Source organism: Balaenoptera borealis (assembly GCF_965194805.1).
Source record: "Balaenoptera borealis genome assembly, chromosome: 19".
In the NCBI taxonomy this organism is placed as follows: Eukaryota; Metazoa; Chordata; class Mammalia; order Artiodactyla; family Balaenopteridae; genus Balaenoptera; species Balaenoptera borealis.
In genome coordinates, this window is record NC_138878.1 from 26763089 (window position 1) to 26777052 (window position 13964).

Consider the following 13964-nt stretch of genomic DNA (forward strand, 5'->3'; position numbering starts at 1 on the left):
TCACACGGCTCCCCAAGGAGACCAAGAGACAGGCAGTGGCCATCATATTCACCGACGACTCAGCACGTACCTTCACCTGCGACTCAGGTGAGGGGATGCAGCTGCAGGCTGTGGGCTGGTCAAGGTCCAGTTGGTAGGAGGCAGAGCAAAAAAGGCTTGCCCTGCCTGGGTATGATGTGTGTGGGTGGAGGGCACCTTTGAGGGAGCAGCCCCAGGATGAGGTGGGGCAGGCACGCAGAACCCACTGGCCTTGCCCTCTCTGCCTGGCGGGGTAGGATAACTCCGGCTGAAGCAGATGGGGTGGGTTGCTGCGGGCCCCTGAGCTGGCAGCACGATGAGGGACTATCTTCTCCAGAGCTGGAGGCAGAGGAGTGGTACAAGACTCTCTCTGTGGAGTGCCTGGGGTCGAGGCTCAACGACATCAGTCTGGGAGAGCCGGACCTCCTGGCCCCAGGAGTGCAGTGCGAGCAGACAGGTGAGGCCTGGCGCTGGCACGGGGTGGGGGTGAGAGGGAGACTCCCCCCCGGCCCCCCACAAAGCTCCAGGCCCACTTGTCTACTCCCATCCAGATCGCTTCAACGTCTTCCTGCTGCCCTGCCCCAACCTGGATGTGTATGGCGAGTGCAAGCTGCAGATCACCCACGAGAACATCTACCTCTGGGACATACACAACCCCCGCGTGAAGCTCGTCTCGTGGCCCCTCTGCTCGCTGCGCCGCTATGGCCGGGATGCCACACGCTTTACCTTCGAGGCTGGCCGGTAGGACCCACTCGCCTCCCTGCCGTCCAACCGTGGTCATGATGGTAGCTGCCATTCACTTGTGTCGGGCACTGTGCTGGAAGCTTAAGTTATTTATCAGCATAGCATGCTGAAGGGGAACCCATTTTACAGATGAAGAAATTGAGACTCACAGCAGGTAGGTCAAGTGAAGCTGTTTACCAAGTCAAACTGCTCAGGCTCTAATCAGATGCTGGCACTGGCATTGACTAGCTCTGTGATTGTGGACCTGAGTCTCAGTTTCCTCCTCTGTCAAATAGGGGATAATAAAAGTACCTAACCTCATAGATTGGGTTATGGTAAGGACTGGGTATAGCTTGAACCCTGGAGCAGCTTGCCTAGACTCAAATTCTGTATAATCCACCGTGTAACTTTCGTTGTTACCTTCTGAATGCCTCAGTTCCCTCATCTGTAAAATGGCTTGAGAAAAATTATAATAACGAGGAAACTGTAGTAGCACACAGACCAGAGTGGGGTGGTGGGGAAAATGGAATGGATTAATCCTTGTAAAGCATTTAGACCCCCACCTGGCACATAGAAAATGTTCAGCACGTTTGAGCTGGGTGGTCAGACCCTCAGATGACAGCCCTGCCTGTTCCCGGACGAGAGCCTGACCATGCATGTGCACACACATGGGGGCATACCCACCACCTGGCTCTCGGTGCTACTTGTGTCCCCAGGATGTGTGACGCTGGGGAAGGGCTCTACACCTTCCAGACACAGGAGGGGGAACAGATTTACCAGCGGGTCCACAGTGCCACCCTGGCCATCGCCGAGCAGCACAAGAGGGTCCTGCTGGAAATGGAGAAGAACGTGAGGGTGAGGCAGTGCGTGTCCCAGTGTAGGGGCAGGCTGGCGGGTGGGCGGGCCGGGGGCCGGGAGAGTGGCAGCTGTCTCCAGCTGGTGTGTCCGGTAGAGGCAGGCAGGGTCTTGGGCTGGCTGCTCTGGGCTTAGCCACTGACCCTTCTCTGCCCCACAGCTGCTGAACAAGGGCACGGAACATTACTCATACCCCTGCACGCCCACTACCATGCTGCCCCGCAGTGCCTACTGGCACCACATCACAGGTTCCCAGAACATCGCTGAGGCCTCCAGCTATGCCGGTGAGTCACTGCTGGGCCCCACCCCTACCGGCCAGGAGGCTCTGTGGAGGACAAGGCATGTTGGGCAGGGGCCTTCTATCCCGGCCCCAAGGCCTCAGCCTGCCTCTGTGTCCACAGGTGAGGGGTATGGGACGGCCCAGGCCAGCTCAGAAACGGACCTCCTCAACAGATTCATCCTGCTAAAGCCAAAGCCCAGCCAGGGGGACAGCAGTGAGGCCAAGGCCCCTTCCCAATGACGGCAGAGCTGGCACGCACAGATGACCACTGGGGCTGCCTGCAGCGTGTCGTGGATGGCATGGAGGGGCTGTGGGCCAAGAGCCTGGGGAAAGGGAGCAAGCAGTCCCTTCTTTGCCCCCGAGGGTGAGACTGGACCAAGGCAAAGGGCTGGCCATGCCACCTGAGCATGTGTGAGGGGCTGGAGCTACCACGGGACTATATACTGTTGATGATTTTAATATATATGGCTTATGACGTATTCTATATTAATAAGATTCCCCCTCTGACCCTCCCTGCCACCACATACACATTTTTTAATCCCATGACCAGGCCACAGTCAAGGCTGTTTTTGAATGTGAGGGCAGCGGTTTCCCTGTCCCCCATGGTACCAGCCCTCCTGCTGCCAGGACCTGAGCTGCCAGGGCCAGAGGAGGGAGACACTCCACACTCCGGGCTGCTGCGCTGGCTGCTGGCTTTTCCCAAGCAGCCCAGGGGCGGAGACAGCAGGTGGCTTCTCAGTCCCTCTGGGCCTAGAGTGGCACAGGAAGGATCCGAACTTACACTGTGCCACTTGGTAGCCTTGCACTTGGAGTTTTCAGCAGAGGTGACATCTGGTGACACCTCAGGTGAAAATCTGGTTTGAAAATGGTTTCTGCCCAGACTCCTTCCTGCTTAGCAGGCTAAGGAGACGCCCTGGGGGTGGGGGGTGCTGGTTACATCAGCCCGGGGAGGACAGCCAGTCCCGGGCGCTTTCCTGCCCCCGGGCCAGGCCGGCCGCGCAGGAGGATTGCGGGGGGGCGCGCCCTGCTGCCCGCTCTCAGTGACCAGCGTGGGCAGTGCTCCCACAGAGGGAGCCCCTCTGCCCTGTCTGGCCTCCCTCCGGCAGCCAAAGTACTCAGAAGCCGAGCCCTCCCCACTTCCCCCTCCACATGGTGCTGAGGCTCCCTGCTGAAATGCAATTAAAGCAACTGATTTTCTAGTGCTGGTATTTACTGACGACCGTGCAGAAGGGCTATCTTTTTACTCACATCAAACCTTTGGTTGCGTGTGTGTTGGGTTGTTTTGTTTTTAATATTTTAGGGTTCTGATTTGAGGGAACAGACCTTCTTGTAAATAACCATTATTGAAGTCGTGGCAGGAGGATGATAAAGCAAGAGGCCCCCTCCGACAGAGCACCGGAGCCCGGGAGGTGGCCACAGCCCGCTCAGCTCTGACCCTGACCCAGGCAATGACCACCTAGAGGAATAAGCTAGCCTGAAGAAGGGAGCCCAAAGGCCACGGAGGGGAGGCAGAGCTGGCTGGCTTGGTTAGTGGCACGATGATGCATGAAGGCGATTACGTACGTTTTGCTCTTTATTGCCAAAAATAAAAACTTTAAAAGACAACTACTGTTAATAAATAACCCTTCCTTTTTGTACTAGATCTCTGGTTTTCTCCAGGCTTCTCCTGCCAGGCTGCCTAATTAACTGCTTTGGGTTTGTTCCTACCTATAGGGCTAAGTGGCCAAGGCCAGACCTCCATGAAGGCCCTTGCCCTCCCCCACAAATTAAATAACCTGGCCATTGTTGGTGACGTTCAAAACTCATAGGTAGAGAACAAAATACAAGGTTTACTGGCGGGAAGAGGGGGATAGCCTGGGCCTAACACTACTCTCAAAGGATTCTCAGATTAGGGACACTTGGGAATTTGAGTGAAGAACCAGTAGGCTGGCCGGGGCAGGGACTGCAAGGGCTCACGGGGCCTGAGTGAGGGTTCTAGATTCAGCGCTAACACAGAAGCCTAAGGTATAACAGTGAACATTCCAACTTGTGAACAGAAAGGATTTGAAGTAAAGAACTGAAGTACCCAGAAGATGAGAGTTCAGCTCACTGGTTCTCAACAGGGGAATGCTGTGGCCCCGAGGCACACTGGGATACAGGGCAGAAGGGACGTTCCGGGCAGCACTACTGCCCATCGGCAGACAGGGCCGGGGACGCTAAATGTCTGGGAAGGGACCGTCCTGCCTCCAACAGCAGTGCTGGCCCTGGTAATCTGTGACTGCGCAAGGCTGGGATGGACCTACCCTTCCCCGCTGCTACCTTTCTAGTTGGTACTGAAGACTTGCCAGGAAGCTTGAGCAACAGCTGTCCAGTCCCCAGGAGCCAAAATCTGGAGTCTCAGGAGAGACCTAAAATTCAACTGCTGTTCTGCTGAAACAGGTGAGCTGCAGCTAGTTTATGGTCAGGACGTCACTCTGGATCTCGTGGCTTAACTGGGTCTGTAAATCACTCAGCTTCTTCTTTAATCCAGACAGGGCTGACAGGACAATGGTTTCAGGGCGCAGAGAGCCACAGGACTCCACGTTGTAGTAAAACCTGAGAGGCAAGAGTCTGGTGAGAGCCCTCCATGAGGCAGGCCGGCCTGAGCTATGGCCACGGGCCCGCCTCCCTCCTGGGTCCTGACTCCTTTCTCCCCATGAACTCGACCTTGCCCCAGGGATGACCTCCATCCAACCTCTTAGAAACAGTGGTCCCAGGGCACTTTGCAGGACCTCGAGGAGGCCACGGCTACCTCAAAAAAATATCTCAAAACACCTGTGTATGGATGTATTCCACACTGAGGGAAAAGAGAAAGTAAGCAGTGTCACCTGCTCCAGCATTTTCATGTTCGTCACTAGAAGGCTCTGGTCAGTTTTGGGCCCTAGGTTGATCTTTCTTTGGGAGCTGAAAAATCAGACTAGGAACAGTCTGGATAACTGGAGGGTCCCCCTTCCCCCCCCAGCGACCAAAAGGGGGATGATAATCTGCCTGGATGTGCACATACCGTGGGTTCAGCAGTTACCAGCCCCTCCTCAGCTGAGGGGAACTGGGATGGGCGGGAAAGGGTCTCCCCAACTCAGAGGCTGCATCAGAACTGTACGTCCTTACACACGTTACCTTCAAGTGCCAAATCAGGCTCTTACCTCTCCGGCTTGCCGTTGGGGTCGTAGGGCGCCTGCGACTCATCCTCGTCCAGCTCTGAGTACTCACTCTTTGGCCTGAGGTCAAACACAGATCAGCACAGGCTGCTACTGCCGCTTTGAGAGCACCCGTGTCTCAGTGAGGCTGCCCCATCTCGGTCACCAGGAGCCATTTCCACACCCGCCCACCCTGCCTGCCTTCACTCCCAGCAGGAACATACCACTCCTCCGGCTTGGGGTACACCGTGTGCCTCAGGGCGTTGTCGGGATCGTATTCAAAAGCCACGCCTGCAGTCGGGTTCCACTTGGCGTGTTCCTTGCCAAAGCCCTTTTTGGCGTAGGCGCGAAGTCTCAGCTCCTGGCCCTTTCTCAGCTTGACGATGAGGATGTCTGTGGGGAGATGTGAGTCAGTCGAGGGCCAGCAGCGGCACAGTTCTCCACGGTCTGACCTGCAGTGCCACTGGAAGACCGGGCAGCACGAGAAACTGGGTCTGGTCTCTGCCCCTCTCGGGCCCCTTACCATCCTGCTCCACGTAGTCATTGGGGTCATTATCTCGGTTCCGGGATGTCACCTGCAGGGAGCCCAAACAGAGGCACTTATTAGCTGCTGCTCATCTCCCCATGCACCTCTGCTGGCACCCACCTTCTAGCACCTCCAGACCGCGACCTGCTGAGCCAAGGAAAGGATGCCTGAGAAGGCGGTGGTAGAAGTGCCTACTAGGACCCAGTCTGTGCTGGTTACTGGCCTCTAACCCCTACCTCATGGCTTTGTGACAACCTCCCCAGTCAAAACAGTACTGTGGCCTTTAAAAGGGTCCTTAGGGGGCAGGGCCCACAGCACCAATGCTTTTGCCCACACTGGCAAGAGTCCAGAATTATTAGCACTTCTAGGCATCAGGCTTAGGTTAAGGCAGAGGGTAACACAGGGAAAGTCGGTGTCTTATAAGAATCCACCCCAGTCTGGCCCACTTGGAGCCAGGAGAAGAGCAAAGGTCCTGGGTAGGGAGGGCGTTCCTGACCGGAATGACCCGGGGACTGTTGGAGATGAGGTCTCGAGACGTGACGTGACGCGTCTGGTCTTCGTTGCACCGCACGTCGAGGGTGAACTCCACCGAGCACTCGGGGCAGAACTCTTCACACGTACAGTCCTGAGGCAGGAAGAGAGGCAGGAGTGAGTCTGCGGAGAGACGGCGAATCCTGGCTTGGCTCCCCGCTTCTAATACCCTGTTCCTTAAGGTTCTTCATCTGGGAAAGGGTGGATCACAGCCTCCAGGCTCTCCTGGGCTGTGTCCATCTGCACACCATTCTCAGGCTGCTCAAGGGCAGGTGCGTCCCAGCTCAGAGACCACCTATACGCTGGCACCCACATGTCCTTCCCACCCCTCGCTGCCAGGCCACGGCCGGGAGACGCACTAACGTCTCACCCTGCCCTCAGGTGCCCTTCCTCAGAGAACCAAGGCGGTAAGAAGGAAGCGGCTTTCACACTGCATAGTTCAGCATCCCCTGAGCTAAGTGGACTAGCCTGGGAATGCAATGACCATTTAAAATAAAATAATCCAGGGAACAATAGAAAAAAGTACATTTTAAGTTCCAGACTACTGACCTTTTCTTAAAAAATTTCATACAGAAATTTTTTCACAAAAGCAGAGAAGAGTGTTAAGAGACTGCCACAATATAAGCATCACTTGGCTTCAATAATTCTCAAGTTTGCCATTCTTTACACTGATTCTTGAAACACTCCCGTATTAGAGATTAGCTGCTACCGTTTAACTTCAGGCAAGAAGAGAGTTACCAGAATGTAATCAAGCAAACTGTTCTCCCCCTCACGCCAGTGAGGAAAATCCAACCTATTTTCGATGTTTTCAAGACAATGAGGAAGATCTAGGGGCCATACCTGGATAGTCTGCAATCACAGGTGAGACGGGAAGGCAACCTAGACCCTTGAGACTGAATCACTCACAAATATGAAATTAAAGAATCAAAATGTAATGGAAGACAAAAATATGAAAAGGTACTTAACCTCAAAAAAAAAAAAATAATGAAAAGAGAGGACTCTGTTCAAGAGATCAAGAGACTAAAGAGGCGCAACAACTGAATGCAACGCACGGATGACAGAGCCACAGACAGAAAACAATTAAGGGGAACTCCCTGGCGGTCCAGTGCTTAGGGCTCCTCGCCTTCACTGCCAAGGGCGCGGGTTCAATCCCTGGTCAGGGAACTAAGATCCCACAAGCCGCGTGGTGCAGCCAAACAAAAACAGTTAAGGACATTTTGAGGATAACTAGGAAAATCTGAATTTAGACTGTAGATAGATAGTACAAATCAGGGCTAATTTTCCTAGGCATGATTAAGTGTGGCTATGTAGGAACATATCCTTATTTTTAGGACATGCATGCTGATGTAGCTAGGGGGAGAAATGTCATGATTTCTGCAACATTCTTTCAGATGGTTCAGCAAAAATCACATCTATATGAAACACAAAGCAAATATAGCAAAATATCAACAACTGGAAATTACAGGTGAAAAGACGAGTATTTATTCTACTTTTCACTTTTCTGAAGATTTTCAGAAAAAAAACAAAAAACAAAAAACAAAATCCATACCATCTTTGTTCAGTAAATGCAATACTAGAAACAAATTTAATGGAAGGAACTGTTAGGTCATGGGGGATGCACATCTTTATATAAGATATTGACTAACTGGTCGTCAATTGGTTGTACAACTGTCTTCACCAATATATGTGATGTTTTATTTCTTAAAAACCGACTCTGGAGACGTGAAGCAAAATGGTGAAACGTTAAAATGTGACAACCGGTTTGGTGGGAGCATGCCTATTTGTTATATTAGCTCCACACTTTGCTGTGTGCTTGAATAGTTCTTTTAAAAAACACATATAAATTTACAAAATATATCAAATTAGCCACCATAAAAATGACGTGCCCTTGGGAATATAAGAAAATGGGCTGGGCTTCCCTGGTGGCGCAGTGGTTGAGAATCTGCCTGCTAATGCAGGGGACACGGGTTCGAGCCCTGGTCTGGGAAGATCCCACATGCTGCGGAGCAACTAGGCCCGTGAGCCACAACTACTGAGCCTGCGCGTCTGGAGCCTGTGCTCTGCAACAAGAGAGGCCACAATAGTGAGAGGCCCGCGCACTGCGATGAAGAGTGGCCCCCGCTTGCCGCAACTAGAGAAAGCCCTAGCACAGAAACGAAGACCCAACATAGCAATCAATCAATCAATCAATCAATCAATAAATCTTTAAAAAAAAAAAGAAAAGAAAATGGGCTGATTCAGGATCACCTAAAGCCATCAAGAAGGAATAGTCTCAAGCTGCTACCTAATGCAGCTCTGGTGAAAGGATGCAGGTAACCTAAACCTGTCCTACACTCTCCCTAGTTCTAAATCTGTTAACGTATCATGGAAGTGCAAACCTGGCCCTAGAGGAAGGGAGCCATGTTTAACTAGCAGAACTTACGGGGTGAGGCATAAACCTGCAGACGCCAGTACCCCGGTCACTCAGGTGCTGCTCTGTGGGACAGCTCTCACTCCCTCTGCTCCTTGTCCTCACCCCCTAACCTTCTGTCGACTCCCTTTAGCCTCCTAGGCCCCTGTGCCTGGGAAGAGATGCTCTGCAACGCAGAGTCTGAACAGATCAGATGCTGAAGAGGAAGAGCTCCACCCGTTCCGTATAAATGGGCATCCAGGAGTATGCCCCCTCTTATGTGGCTGGCTAATGAGACTCCCCGGTGCCCCTTGAGACTAATCAATCTGAGGTCCCATCAGAACCAAAGACCAATCAATGCCTGCTTTGGGCTCTAGACAACATCTCCACATTGTCTTTCTAAAAGCTGAAAGCAAGATGTCGGGGAAAATCCCTGTAAGAACTAAGGTTCCCTGCCTCCCCCCACCCCCGACCTTCCACCCAAGCACACAGCATACCCGGGAGTACTGCAGCTTGTCCACAATGTCGTCACTCGTGAGGGGAATTAATCCTGGAAGACAGAAAAGCACATTAAAGAAGGCCAAGGGGCCAAGCCAAAAGGAGAACCCCGAAGTCCCCCTGGGAGTGAGGAGGCTTCCTCCTCTGACACTGGCACAGCCCCCTCCCTTTAACTCTCCAAACCCAGCACTCACCAAGCCTGTGAGCAATGAACTCATCGTGAAGGACTGAGGAATTGGCATCAATCTGAACCCAGTCAATTGCTAAAGAATGAAGGAAGCAGAAAAGGAGATGTGCAGTTTAGCCACCACATTCATCTAAAGACTTAAGAGCAATGGTTCTCCAGATTTAAAAATCATCTAATGCTTATGAAATTGCAGAGGCCTGGCCAGGCTGCCAGAGACTCTGATTCCACAGCTCTGGAGTGGGGACCAGGAAGCTGCATTTTAACAAGAACCACATACACCACACCCTACTTCCCTGCTCAGGTGGATCTGATGCAGAGAGTTCCCTGTACCACCCAAAAAACAATGACTTATTAGAGAATACCACGGGAGTGGGAACATGTTTCTTTGAGCTGAGTATTTCTGTGGGAAGCACTTAAATCTGCTATTCATGCCAACACCAAATCCAAGAGCACTTGAAAGTTAGACAAACCTCACAGAAGTAACAGACTTATGGTCCACATCTCATTTTATGATACAGTGACCAGATTACTCACATTACTCAATTTAATGCTTTATTATCACTCAACCAACTAATGCTCACAGAATCCTTTAATGAGCAAGGCATACTAAGTATACAACCCAATCTCTACCAGCAATGAGCTAGTAGGACGGTAAGAACTGTACTTGTCACACACGCCTGACTTAAACACACATTCACTCATTCATTCATAAATAAACATCTGCACATAAGCAATTAAATTCATTAATCAAATGGCACTGGCGCCCAATTGCCCAATGAGGGGCATGGACACTAGGTACGGAGGTCAGAAGAGGACCAGACATGACCAAGCCCCAACCTGCTTTGTCCTATGCTTCCTATTGCTTCCTCAACCCAAGCCAAATAAGGACCATGAGCCAAGCTTTTCTGCCTCTGCGTCTTTCCTCCCACCGGCATGCCCTTAACCTCTCTTGTGCAGCTGAAAATCCTTTGAGCCTCCTATAAACCAAGCCTTGCCTGCCCTCCATGATACAGAGACGAACACTCTGTCCCTGTAACCTCCTCCCTCCCAGAACTCTGTCCAGACTTCTCTTAAGACACCTGTCATATTTTGCCTTGTGTTATATTTGTGTGTCTTGTCTCTACCTCATGCTTCAAAAATTCCTTGGGGCAGGGTCTTCAGATGTCTTAACTTCTGTATTCCTAGCTGGGGCCTGGAATGCAGCAGGTGCTCAATATTATTTGTGGGAAAAGTGGCACTTAGAATGTCAGGGCTGCATCCTAAAGCACAAGTCCCTCATTTTACTCATGATGGAACTAAGGCTCCGGGACATGGAGTGATTAGGCAGAGAAGGAGGACCAGCCCTCCAAGCTCTGAGTTGAAAAGGTCTCTGTGGGTGGTAATGGTGGAAAAACTATAATGTTCTCTTCTTTACCAATCATTTGGCCTGCTTATTTCCTTAGGAGTTTGCACGCTTGATGCAGCAACTATGACTTACATTTCTTTTTCCTAACCCAAACTCTCTGAGCTGACACTCAGAAGATATTTGTAGTGTATCTGTAAACGTGTAGAACACCTAGTGCGGAGTGGCTGGAACCAAAGCAGAAACAGATTTTCCCTCTTCTAGGCGCCAAGGGCCCTGTAGCTATGCTTCTCCTTAATTGATTCAAAAGTCTGTCTTGCATTTGGGTTGTCTGTGAATTCATCTTTCCCCTGCAACTTCACTGTGAGCCTTTGGAGGGCAGGAACCCTGTTCTTTACAGCTCTGTGTTCCCAGTGCCTAGCACCACTGCCTGGTGCTTATATGCTCCCTAAATACAGTTGACGGAACAGATTCACATCTACCGGTACTAGACACTCACTGAACACAATGCACAGAGATTACCCCCTTAATACGTGACATCACCCTGATAACTACTATTAGTGTTCGAACGTTAGAGAGGAAACTGCAGCACAGTTTAATAACTTGCTCAAATTTCACAGAGACAGTAAATGAAAACAGTATTCAAACCCAAGTCCACAGACTCCTGAACCCGTGCTCTCCACCAACGCACGTGGAAGAGTGGAACTAAATAGCCCGTGGGAGCCAGGGAGGTGACCAGAGTGGCCCTGGGCCAAGGGCACAGGGTCCAATCAAGTCTGCAGCATTCCTGTTCTCTCAGCGCCCCCATCCCCGGCCCAAACCAAGGCTGGAGGCAGGAGCGCCAAGGTATGGGGAGGGTTGGGGGGGAGGCCTGGTGGCCCTGGCAACGAGGCGGGGGTCGCTTACCTATTATAGGCACCTCAGCGATGAAGACCCTCCGGATAGAATTTGCCACCCTGAGGAATGAAAACCAAGCGGCGTGTGGGCACCGCAGCCTCGACAGGCCGGCCCCGCGACCTACGGTTCCCAAAGCGAAAGCCCTGGCCCGGGGGCCAGTTCTGGAAAGATGACCCCCGCCCCACCTAGGCTGGGGCCCGCGGCTCTCTAGATCCGCCAGCCTCTTCCCTCAGCAGCCTTACGCCAGGTCCGTATTCTCGATGATGAACTTGACATTCTCGTCGGTGAGCTCCGTGATCCGCACGGTAGGCTGGTTGGCATACGGCATCGCGCCCCACCACTCGCTCGGCCTCCCGCGTCGGCTGTACTGCGCCTGCGCCAACGCCGCCACCGGAAGTCGGTCGACGCGGCCTTGCCGCTTCGGCGGAGAGGCGCTTAGAGCGCCACCTGCTGCTCGGAGGCCCAACGTTTTGTCCACCCCCGCCCCCTTCTCTAAAGGGCACCAGGTTAAACCATTTGGAGGGCGACTTCGCAAAACATGCACACGCGCTTGACTCAACAATAACACTTCTAGGAATTCATACTGCAGAAGTACTTGCAGTTGTAAGCAAAGATACATCTACAAGGACGTTCACTGCAGCAGTCTGTACCAGAAGATAGAACTACTTGCCCATTGACTGAGACCTGATTAAATATACAAACATAGGAATACAGTAACGTTTTTTAAAAGAATGAAGTCTGTACATTTATGGAAGAATAAAAGTACAGTCGGTCGTCCGTATCCAAGGGTTTTGAATCCGTGTATTCAACCAACTGAAGATCAAAAAAAAAAAAAAAAAATTCTATAAAGTTCCAAAAAAGCAAATTTGCTGTATGCCCAGCAACTATTTATATAGCATTTACATTGTATTTACAACTATTTACATAGTATTAAACATTGCATTAGGTATTATAAGTAATCTAGAAATAAGTTAAATTATATGGGAGGACATGTGTAGGTCATATGCAAATACTACACCATTTCACATAAGGAACTTGAGCATTCACAGGTTTTGGTGGGGAGCAGGTGTCCTGGAACCAATCCCCACAGATACCGAGGGATGAACGTACACTTTAGCAAAGTTTACTTGAACAATAGGTTTATACCCTTTCCCTTCCACCCCCCAAGTCTGGATCATGCACTTCTGAAACTGCAGGAAGATACAATGCTCTTTAATGTATTGGTACCATCTACAGTTCTGTGTAGCTGCAGTGGGTGGGTATGAGTTCTTCATATCTGCATCTCCAGTGCCTGGCAGTGTGCGTCTCATAGGTTGAACATTCAATAAAGAATTACCAAAGTCCCCTAAACAGCCTAGAGAGAGGTTAGAGTGGGCTTCAAAAAGGTGGCAGCAGCTTTTTTTTTTTTTGGCCGAGCCGTGTGGCTTGTGGGATCTTAGTTCCCCAACCAGGGATCGAACCCATGCCCCCTGCAGTGGAAGCGCAGAGTCCTAACCACTGGACCGCCAGGGAATTCCCAGGTGGCAGCAGCTTATACAGAGAAGCCCTAAAATACAACTTGGCAGGGGACAACATTTAGCAGGCAGAAGAAGAGCAATCAGAGGAGATGAGGAGCAGTTTGCTTTAGCAAGGAGTGACACCTCCTCCTGAGACAGAGGGGAAGAGCACTGAGGGGGCCCTTGCTACACAGCCTGTGTCATCTCAGTAAATTAAGAATTAAAGTAGTCTTCTGAGTGTGAGACAGATGCTATAAAGGAGAGAATGGAATGAAATTTGGAATAGCTACTGCAGGGAACTTGACAGGATGTCGAGGTAAAAGAATCAGAGAGGTGCAGAAAGGGCCCAGAGGAAGGTACACAAGAAGAGACTGGAAATTCCTACTAGCTTGTTACTCCCCCCATCATTCAGTCTACTTGGGTAGGAGACAGCAAAGCAGAAGACAGATGCTGTGGGATGCTGTATGTACCAAAATGTTGAAGCTCTAACCCCTAATGTGAGGATATTTGGAAATGAGGGTCTTTGTGAGGTCATGAGGGTAGGACTCTCATGATGAGATTAGTGCCCTTATAAGAACAGGGAGAGACATCAGAGCGTGTTCTCTCTCTCTCTGCCACGTGAGAATATAGGGAGAAGGCGGTCATCTGCAAGTCAGGAAGAAAGTTCTAAGAACCAAGTTGGCTGGCACCTTGATCTTGGACTACCAGCTTCTAGAACTGTGCCATATTTCATCACAGCAGCCTGAGCAGACTAATAAAACAGAGTTAACCAGACTGAAAAAGGAAGCCCAGCCAGTGTAGAGGCTGAGAGAATTAGTAAAGCTAAAGACTGTGTCACTGAAATAGTTAGTGACAGACAGGAGTCAAAGGAGCTAATGGTGAGGGGGAAAAGGCCCCTGCCACCCACATTTTACTGATGGGAAGCCTGGGTCCACAGATGCAGAGCTGTCCTAACTGCCCAGTAGTATTAGGCAGCACCAGGACCAGAACTCAGGTCTCCTGGCTGCTAGTTTCAAGCCTTTTCCACAACACTGTTGTCTCACTCTGGCATCTTGGATACCTGCCAT

General features: G+C 51.1%; 2 protein-coding genes across 6 annotated transcripts in view; one reads left to right on the plus strand and one right to left on the minus strand.

Moving 5' to 3' along the window:
* Nucleotides 1–3481, plus strand: part of DOK4 (docking protein 4) — a 13559-nt gene extending 10078 nt beyond the window's left edge. For 4 of the 5 annotated variants that reach the window (XM_082370028.1, XM_082370030.1, XM_082370029.1 and 1 more), the window contains 5 exons: nucleotides 1–87; nucleotides 356–475; nucleotides 570–759; nucleotides 1458–1596; nucleotides 1757–3481. The exon at nucleotides 1–87 is cut by the window's left edge and continues 28 nt beyond it. In XM_082370028.1, the coding sequence (XP_082226154.1) occupies nucleotides 1–87; nucleotides 356–475; nucleotides 570–759; nucleotides 1458–1596; nucleotides 1757–2116 (896 nt within the window). In that variant the 3' untranslated portion in view covers nucleotides 2117–3481. The remainder of the gene's footprint in view (nucleotides 88–355; nucleotides 476–569; nucleotides 760–1457; nucleotides 1597–1756) is intronic. The other variant, XM_082370032.1, reaches the window with a different exon arrangement.
* Nucleotides 3437–13895, minus strand: POLR2C (RNA polymerase II subunit C). The gene is made up of 9 exons (XM_082370027.1): nucleotides 11644–13895; nucleotides 11411–11460; nucleotides 9170–9238; nucleotides 8975–9027; nucleotides 6054–6182; nucleotides 5555–5606; nucleotides 5256–5424; nucleotides 5038–5112; nucleotides 3437–4450 (listed from the first exon to the last, which is right to left on the minus strand). Exons 1-9 carry the CDS (start codon nucleotides 12018–12020, stop codon nucleotides 4306–4308), a joined length of 1119 nt encoding a protein of 372 aa, XP_082226153.1. The 5' UTR covers nucleotides 12021–13895; the 3' UTR covers nucleotides 3437–4305.
* Nucleotides 13896–13964: the final 69 nt, after the last annotated feature.